This window comes from Myotis brandtii, unplaced genomic scaffold (assembly GCF_000412655.1).
Source record: "Myotis brandtii unplaced genomic scaffold, ASM41265v1 scaffold4811, whole genome shotgun sequence".
Lineage (NCBI taxonomy): Eukaryota > Metazoa > Chordata > Mammalia > Chiroptera > Vespertilionidae > Myotis > Myotis brandtii.
In genome coordinates, this window is record NW_005368387.1 from 39,257 (window position 1) to 48,101 (window position 8,845).

Here is an 8,845-nt window from a genome sequence, read left to right on the forward strand (position 1 = left end):
CCCCTTATCCAGTCACCTGTGCAGTGAGCCAGGAGGGTGAGGAGGAGAGGGGCCCAGGCCATGGTGGAGGTCATCCCTGAGTCCTGCCTCCTGAGGCCCCACAGCTGAAGCAGAGCTCCCCACACCTCTCCCTTCCCCTCTTCATAGTCTGGGGGAGGGAGGGCCCACTCATGCAAATGAGACCCCATCTCTCTGATTCCTCCCAGGGCCCTGGGGCAGGTGCCTCTGCCTGAGGATGGCCCTGGGTGTGTGCAGGGCAGGGCTGTGTGGGGCCTGTTGCTAAGGGAACCACAGCTGTGAGCCCTGAGAAGGGGCACCAGGTGGAGCCAGGAGGTTGGTCCCAGTCTAACCCTGCAGGTCCCTCAGGAGCGAGCCCAGGGCACCCTCTACTGTCCAGGCCCAGACACGCCATGGTGAGCCATGGTCACAGACCCAGGCAAAGGGGACCTTTCCCTCCATTAGATTCACTCCATCCTACAAGTTTGAGCCAATGATGCTGGGACTAGTGTCAGGGACCATCGGGGACAGAGCATGACCGCAGGCGCAAGAGGCGTGGGGGGAGGTCTTGGCCCGCTGGCCAGGGGGGAAGGGCAGCTGGAAAGACCTGAGGCGCCCCCCCAGGTTCTGATGCAACAACCTGCCCGGCACTCAGGCCGCATCACATGGAGGGGCTCCCGCCTCAGAGTCAGAGTCACCCACAGGCAGAGGCTTCCGGGGCAGAGAGCCAGGGAGACCCTGAGGGTCAGTCGGGGCTGCCCCAGGTGAGGGGTGGGGGCAGCCTGGGGGAGCTGTGGGTGCCAGTTGGCATGAACCTTCTTCTTTTTTATAAGTATGCCATTGCATGCCTCTAAGCCTTTTTATTCTTTTAATATATTTATATTGGATTCAGAGAGGAAGGGAGAGGGAGAGAAAGATAGAAACATCAATGAGAGAGAATCATTCATTGGGGGCTTCTTGCACGCCCCCCACTAGAGATTGGGCCCGGCAATCTGGAAGTTGCCCTGACTGGGAATAGAACCGTGACCTTCATGTTCATAGGTCGATACTCAATTCCTGAGCCATGCTGGGCGGGCTGGTTGGAAATATCTTGATGATGTTGCTGTCTCTGGTGCAGGTGATGGAGACCCTCTGACCCAGGGACCCCACACCCTAACATGGAGGTTTCCTGTGCAGCCCAGGCTGCGTGGGCCCAGGCCCCTGGAATGAAGGGGAGAAAGACACCAGGATTGTGAGTCTCTGGGTCTAACAACAGGCTGGGGCCCAGGGGGCAGGACAGAGCCTGTGTCTTCCTGGGACCTGTTCCCAGATGTGAGGACTCAGGAGCCTGTGCAGTGAGGGAGGAGGCCGAGGTGAGAGGGGTGCAGGCCATGGTGGGCTTCTCCAGGGCTCCCCCTTCTAAGGCCCTCAGCTGGGAGGGAGCACCCCATCTCTCTTACCCTCCCCAGGCCCCAGGGATAGAAGGTCCCTTCATTCAAAACTGTCCTTCCCACCAACTGTCCCCAAAATGTCCTGTGTGCTGTGTCCTGGTCCTGGGATGGGGGGTGGGGGGAGCTGGGACAGGCCTGGTAGGGGTTCCCTGAGGGAACCCAGGAACCACCCGGCAGAGGGCACCGACTACAGACAGACGTGTGGGTTTCCAGCTGAGGGCGCCCAGCAGACCCTGCCCAGTGCTTGTGGCAGTGCCCGGTGCTGTCCCAGGCAGGGCTTCCTCCTCGAGGGAGGGGCTGCCAAGCCCTGCACAGAGGAACCACCTTCCCCACACTCTGCCCAGAGGCCCCTCCCCAAAGGGAAACCATCAGAGCCTCCCCTCCAGCTGCAGCCACATTCCCGCCTCAGCTTCTGTGGAAGGAAAAGGTAAGACCCACTTCAGGGTCTCTGTGTGGGTGGCATCGCCAGCTTAGACAAGAGGACGGAAGATCTCCTTTTTAAATTAATTTTTTTATTGATTTTAGAGAGAGAGGATGGGAGAGAAAGAGAGAGAGAAAGAAAGAGAGAAAGAGAGAGAGAGAGAGAGAGAGAGAAACATCAATTGGGCTGGCAGGTGTGATATATTACAGTCTTCCAAGGTGGGCTGTGTATTGATCAGCCCTTTATATCACATATCATATTATTAGCTCAACTGATAAACTCAGATTGTCTCATCTGATATTCTGATAGAGCCTTTCACGGAATCTAAAACATATTTCTAATAAAAACTCATCAGATAGAAGCAGAGACGTTTACAATATGGAAACTTCACTTGCTCCACAGACAGGAGACTTCGTCCTACAGCAGCTCTTAGTTAATGGGTGGGAGGAGGGCATGGGGTCTGAGGATTGGGGGGTTGTTGCTGGGAACTGGTGGCCCCTCTAGTGGACACTATGGAGGTGCTCGACTCAGACACAGCTGGACCCTGGGGCCCTGGTCCTGCCCTGACCCATCGTGGACTCTGACCCAGGGCAGCTGCCCCCGCTTCCGGGAGTTTCTGCTCCATTTGAGGAAATGAAGGCTGGAGGGGAGGGGGCAGAATGGAAAGAATGGGGACAGGTTTTCTGAACCAAGTTCACTGAAGTGGGTCTCAGGCCCCGGTGTCGAGCAAGCACAGGAAGCAGCTGGCTTGTCGGAGGAGTGGGGTCTGCGAGGGGAGCCCCGTTTCAAGAGGGACAGCAGGTTTTTGTCTCAGTTCCTAATAGGCCTGTAGCACTGTGGGAGCTTTGAGACTGCTGTCCCATGCTGAGCAGTAATAGTCGGCCTCGTCCTCAGCCTGCAGCCCCGTGATGGTCAGGGTAGCTGAGTTGCCAGACCTGGAGCCAGAGAATCTGTCAGGGACCCCTGAGGGTCTAGTGCTAGTACCATAGATGATGAGTTTGGGGGCATTTCCTGGGAGCTGCTGGTACCACTGTACACCATTACCACTCCCAACATTGGTGCTGCTTCCAGTGCAGGAGATGGTGACCCTCTCGCCCGGGGACCCCGACACTGAGGATGGCTGAGTCAGCACAGACTGGGCCCAGGATCCTGCAAGAGGGGGAGACACAGAGATGGTGAGTCTGGGTCTAGAGACAAGAGGAGGAAGCAGGGCCCATGTGTCTCCCCAAGGCCCCTTCCCCGTCCCCTTATCCAGTCACCTGTGCAGTGAGCCAGGAGGGTGAGGAGGAGAGGGGCCCAGGCCATGGTGGAGGTCATCCCTGAGTCCTGCCTCCTGAGGCCCCACAGCTGAAGCAGAGCTCCCCACACCTCTCCCTTCCCCTCTTCATAGTCTGTGGGAGGGAGGGCCCACTCATGCAAATGAGACCCCATCTATCTGATTCCACCCAGGGCCCTGGGGCAGGTGCCTCTGCCTGAGGATGGCCCTGGGTGTGTGCAGGGCGGGGCTGTGTGGGGCCTGTTGCTAAGGGAACCACAGCTGTGAGCCCTGAAGCAGCACCAGATGGTGCCAGGAGGTTGGCCCCAGTCAAACCCTGTAGGTCCCTCAGGAGCGAGCCCAGGGCGCCCTCTAGTGTCCAGGCCCAGACACGCCATGGTGAGCCATGGTCACAGACCCAGGCAAAGGGGACCTTTCCCTCCATTAGATTCACTCCATCCTACAAGTTTGAGCCAATGATGCTGGGACTAGTGTCAGGGACCATCGGGGACAGAGCATGACCGCAGGCGCAAGAGGCGTGGGGGGAGGTCTTGGCCCGCTGGCCAGGGGGGAAGGGCAGCTGGAAAGACCTGAGGCGCCCCCCCAGGTTCTGATGCAACAACCTGCCCGGCACTCAGGCCGCATCACATGGAGGGGCTCCCGCCTCAGAGTCAGAGTCACCCACAGGCAGAGACTTCCGGGGCAGAGAGCCAGGGAGACCCTGAAGGTCAGTCGGGGCTGCCCCAGGTGAGGGGTTGGGGGCAGCCTGAGGGAGCTGTGGGTGCCAGTTGGCATGAACCTTATTCTTTCTTATAAGTATGCCATTGCATGCCTCTAAGCCTTCTTTTAAATATATTTTTTTATTGGTTTCTGTGAGGCAGGAAGAGGGAGAGAAAGATAGAAACATCAATGAGAGAGAATCATTCATTGGGGGCTTCTTGCACGCCCCCCACTAGAGATTGGGCCCGGCAATCTGGAAGTTGCCCTGACTGGGAATAGAACCGTGGTGCCCTGACTGGGAATAGAACCATGACCTCCTGGTTCATAGGTCGTTGCTCAACCCCTGAGCCACACTGGCCGTGTTGGTGTGAAACCTCTTGATGATGTTGTGCTTCCAGGGCAGGTGATGGTGACCCTCTGACCCAGGGACCCCCCACCCTAACATGGAGGTTTCCTGTGGCAGCCCAGGCTTTGTGGGCCAGGCCCCTGGAATTAAGGGGAGAAAGACACCAGGATTGTGAGTCTATGGGTCTAACAACAGGCTGGGGCCCAGGGGACAGGGCAGAGCCTGTGTCTTCCTGCGACCTGTTCCCAGATGTGAGGACTCAGGTGCCTGTGCAGTGAGAGAGGAGGGCCGAGGTGAGAGGGGTGCAGGCCATGGTGGGCGTGCTCCAGGGCTCCCCCTACTAAGGCCCTGGGCTTTGTGGGAGCACCCCATCTCTCTTACCCTCCCCAGGCCCCAGGGATAGAAGGTCCCTTCATGCAAAGGTGTCTCTTCCACACACTCTTCCAAAAACGTCCTCTCTGCTGTGTCCAGGTTCTGGGATGTGGGGGCTGGGACAGGCCTGGTCTGGGGCTCCCTAGGGACTCCAGGCCACCTGGCAGAGGGCACCGACTACAGACAGACATGTGGGTTTCCAGCTGAGGGTGACCAGCAGACCCTGTCCAGTGCTTGTGGCAGCGCCCCCTTCTGTCCAGGCAGGGCTTCCTCACATGGGAGAGGGGCTGCCAGGCCCTGCACAGAGGAACCACCTTCCTCACACTCTGCCCAGAGGCCCCGCCCCAAAGGGAACCCATCAGAGCCTCCCCTCCAGCTGCAGCCACATTCCCGCCTCAGCTTCTGTGGAAGGAAAAGGTAAGACCCACTTCAGGGGCCTCTGTGTGGGTGGCATCGCCCAATTAGACAAGAGGAGGGAAGAACTCCTTTTTAAATTTAAATATGTTTTTATTGATTTTAGAGAGAGAGGACGGGAGAGGGAGAAAGAGAGACATCAATTGGGCTGGCAGGTGTGATATATTACAGTCTTCCAAGGTGGGCTGCATATTGATCCGCCCTTAATATCCTATATCATATTATTAGATCAACAGATAAACTCATATTATCTCAATCAATATTCTGACAGAACCTTTCACCGAATCTAAAACATATTTCTAATAAAAACTCATCACATAGAAGCAGAGACGTTTACAATATGGAAACTTCACTCGGTCCACAGACATGAGACTTCGTCCTACAGCAGCTCTTAGCTAATGGGTGGGAGGAGGGCATCGCCACAACCATCAGGAACAGGCCTGTGGGACTCTCACTCCGTTATGAGTCAGCGTGACTCTGCAGGTTTAGACAATGAAGGAAACAGGAAGGGATCAGTGGTTAGACCTCAGCATGGATGGAATGGAAAGGAGTCATTCCCACAGCCCCGAGGCTCTGACCCAGCCCGGGCCACTGGTCCCGGCCCAGCAGCGATGGAGGAGCCTCCGGGTGAGCACAGAGAACGGCTCCATGGAGACCAATGGGAGGATGAGGCAGCTCCGGAGCCTCTGGAACTAGGGAACTGGCTGAGGATGGAGACGCTGGATTCGTCGGTCACAGCCCAGGGCTGAGATGACCACAAGGAGCCGCCCCTCAGGCCCCGCCTGCTGTGCAGAGACCCTGTGTCCGCAGCTACAAGGCCACTGGTCTCCTGTTCCTCTGGGTCCCTTTTTCTCAGGAGGAGCTGTGGTGGGTGACTGTGAGGACAAAGGGAGGGGAGGGGCTTCCCACCCGGGTGACACCCCCGCATGAACCTGGACCAGGTGGCTGCAGCCCCAGCAGCAGCAGCAGTCACGGCTGAGACCGAGAGGGCGCTGTGGGGGCTCCATCCCAGCAGAGGGGCAGGCCGACCGCTCGGCGGGCACATTGAGAAGCAGCCTCGCTCTCTAGCCCTCAGCACAGCGATGGACAGGAAGCTCCCTCCCCAGACTTGAGCCCAAGGGTCCATCCGAGACCCCAGGGTCCACCTCCACAGAGGGGCTGAGGATCGGGGGGCTGTTGCTGGGAACAGGTGGGCCCCCTAGTGGACACTATGGATGTGCTCCCCTCAGACACAGCTGGACCCTGGGGCCCTGGTCCTGCCCTGACACATCGTGGACTCCGACCCAGGGCAGCCTGCCCCCACATCTGGGAGTTTCTGGTCCATTTGAGGAAATCCAGGCTGGAGGGGAAGGGGAGGAATGGAAAGAAAGGGGACAGGTTTTCTGAACCAAGTTCACTGAAGTGGGTCTCAGGCCCCGGTGTCGGGCAAGCACAGGAAGCAGCTGGCTTGTCGGAGGAGTGGGGTCTGCTAGGGGAGCCCCATTTCAAGAGGGACAGCAGGTTTTTGTCTCAGTTCCCCACAGGCCTGGAGCACAGTGCGAGCTTTGAGACTGCTGTCCCAAGCTGAGCAGTAATAGTCGGCCTCGTCCTCCGCCTGCAGCCTCGTGATGGTCAGGGAGGCTGAGCTGCCAGACTTGGAGCCAGAGAATCGATCAGGGACCCCTGAGGGTCGGTTGCTATTATCATAGATGATGCATTTGGGGGCCTTTCCTGGGAGCTGCTGGTACCAGGACACAGCGTAACCACCCCCAATGTTGGAGCTGCTTCCAGTGCAGGAGATGGTGACCCTCTCGCCCAGGGCCCCCGACACTGAGGACTGCTGAGTCAGCACAGACTGGGCCCAGGATCCTGCAAGAGGGGGAGACACAGAGATGGTGAGTCTGGGTCTAGAGACAAGAGGAGGAAGCAGGGCCCATGTGTCTTCCCAAGGCCCCTTCCCCGTCCCCTTATCCAGTCACCTGTGCAGTGAGCCAGGAGGGTGAGGAGGAGAGGGGCCCAGGCCATGGTGGAGGTCATCCCTGAGTCCTGCCTCCTGAGGCCCCACAGCTGAAGCAGAGCTCCCCACACCTCTCCCTTCCCCTCTTCATGGTCTGCGGGAGGGAGGGCCCACTCATGCAAATGAGACCCCATCTATCTGATCCCTCCCTGGGCCCTGGTTCTGGTCCTTGTGCCTGAGGATGGCAGGGTGAGGGCGGGGGTGGGGCTGTGTGGGGCCCAGGGGGTGGCAAGGTCACAGCTGTGAGCCCTGAGCACAGGGCACCAGGCAGGGCCAGGGAACAGGTTGCAGCTCCAATGAGCCCAGCCCTTCAGCAGCAGCCCCTGAGCGCCCCCTGGTGCCCAGGCCTGGATGCACCACTGTGTCCCCTGCTGACTGAGCCCATGAGGGACAGGTCCTGCCTCCCCCAGTTCTGTGCACTGACCCCCTGGCTCAGGGGGACCATCGGGGACAGAGCATGACCGCAGGCGCAAGAGGCGTGGGGGGAGGTCTTGGCCCGCTGGCCAGGGGGGAAGGGCAGCTGGAAAGACCTGAGGCGCCCCCCCAGGTTCTGATGCAACAACCTGCCCGGCACTCAGGCCGCATCACATGGAGGGGGCTCCCACCTCAGAGTCAGAGTCACCCACAGGCAGAGGCTTCAGGGGCAGAGAGCCAGGGAGACCCTGAGGGTCAGTCGGGGCTGCCCCAGGTGAGGGGTGGGGGCAGCCTGAGGAGCTGTGGGTGCCAGTTGGCATGAACGTTAGTCTTTTTCGTAAGCATGTCATTGCATGCCTCTAATCCTCCTTTTAAATATATTTTTTATTGGTTTCAGTGAGGCAGGAAGAGGGAGAGAGAGATAGAAACATCAATGGTGAGAGAGAATCATGGATCGCCAGCCTCCTGTATGACCCCTGCTGGGGATCAAATACACAACCTGGGCCTGTATCCTGACTGGGAATTGAACCATAACCTCCTGGTTTTAGGTCGAAGCTCAACCTCTGAGCCACACCGGCCAGGTGGTGTGAAACGTTTTGATGATGTTGCTGTCTCTGGTGCAGGTGATGGAGACCCTCTGACCAGGGACCCCCCACCCTAACACGGAGGTTTCCTGTGCAGCCCAGGCTGCGTGGGCCCAGGCCCCTGGGATGAAGGGGAGAAAGACACCAGGATTGTGAGTCTCTGGGTCTAACAACAGGCTGGGCCCAGGGGGCAGGGCAGGGCCTGTGTCTTCCTGGGACCTGTTCCCAGATGTGAGGACTCAGGAGCCTGTGCAGTGAGGGAGGAGGCTGAGGTGAGAGGGGTGCAGGCCATGGTGGGCTTCTCTAGGGCTCCCCCTTCTAAGGCCCTGAGCTTGGAGGGAGCACCCCATCTCTCTTACCCTCCCCAGGCCCCAGGGATAGAAGGTCCATTCATGCGAACCTGTCCCTCCCACGGACTCTCCCAGAATCGTCCCCGCTTCTGTGTCTCCGTCCTGTAATGAGTGAGGCTGGGACAGGCCTGGTCTGCAGCTCCTCTGGGACCCCTGGGGCCACCCGGCAGAGGGCACCGACTACAGACAGACATGTGGGTTTCCAGCTGAGGACACACAGCAGACCCTGTCCAGTGCTTGTGGCAGCGCCCCCTGCTGACCAGGCAGGCCTTCCTCACGTGGGAGAGGGGCTGCCAGGCTCCTCCACAGAGGAACCACCTTCCCCACACTTTGCCCAGAGGTCCCGCCCCAAAGGGAACCCATCAGAACCACCCCTCCAGGCTGCAGCCACATTCCTGCCTCAGCTTCTGTAAAAGGAAAAGTAAGACCCACTTTAGGGACCTCTGTGTGGGTGGCATCGCCCAATTAGACAAGAGGAGGGAATATCTCTTTTTTTTTAAATTTTCAAATATTTTTTTATTGATTTTAGAGAGAGAGGATGGGAGA

The 8,845-nt window shown here is 58.6% G+C and overlaps 4 gene segments (V, D, J or C); all 4 read right to left on the reverse strand.

The window, feature by feature from the left end:
• LOC102250255 overlaps positions 1-132 on the reverse strand; it is a 666-nt gene extending 534 nt beyond the window's left edge. Inside the window, 1 exon segment of the V gene segment in view lies at positions 17-132. Coding sequence covers positions 17-74 — 58 coding nt within the window.
• A 2,533-nt stretch (positions 133-2,665) lies between these two features.
• On the reverse strand, positions 2,666-3,223 carry LOC102250566. The segment is given in 2 exon segments: positions 2,666-2,997; positions 3,108-3,223. Coding segments are annotated over 2 exon segments (390 nt in total).
• Positions 3,224-6,423: 3,200 nt separating this feature from the next.
• On the reverse strand, positions 6,424-7,029 carry LOC102250861. The segment is given in 2 exon segments: positions 6,424-6,803; positions 6,914-7,029. Coding segments are annotated over 2 exon segments (438 nt in total).
• A 506-nt stretch (positions 7,030-7,535) lies between these two features.
• The window catches only part of LOC102251155, a 2,764-nt gene continuing 1,454 nt past the window's right edge, over positions 7,536-8,845 (reverse strand). The window contains 2 exon segments of the V gene segment in view: positions 7,536-7,665; positions 7,897-7,900. Coding sequence covers positions 7,536-7,665; positions 7,897-7,900 — 134 coding nt within the window.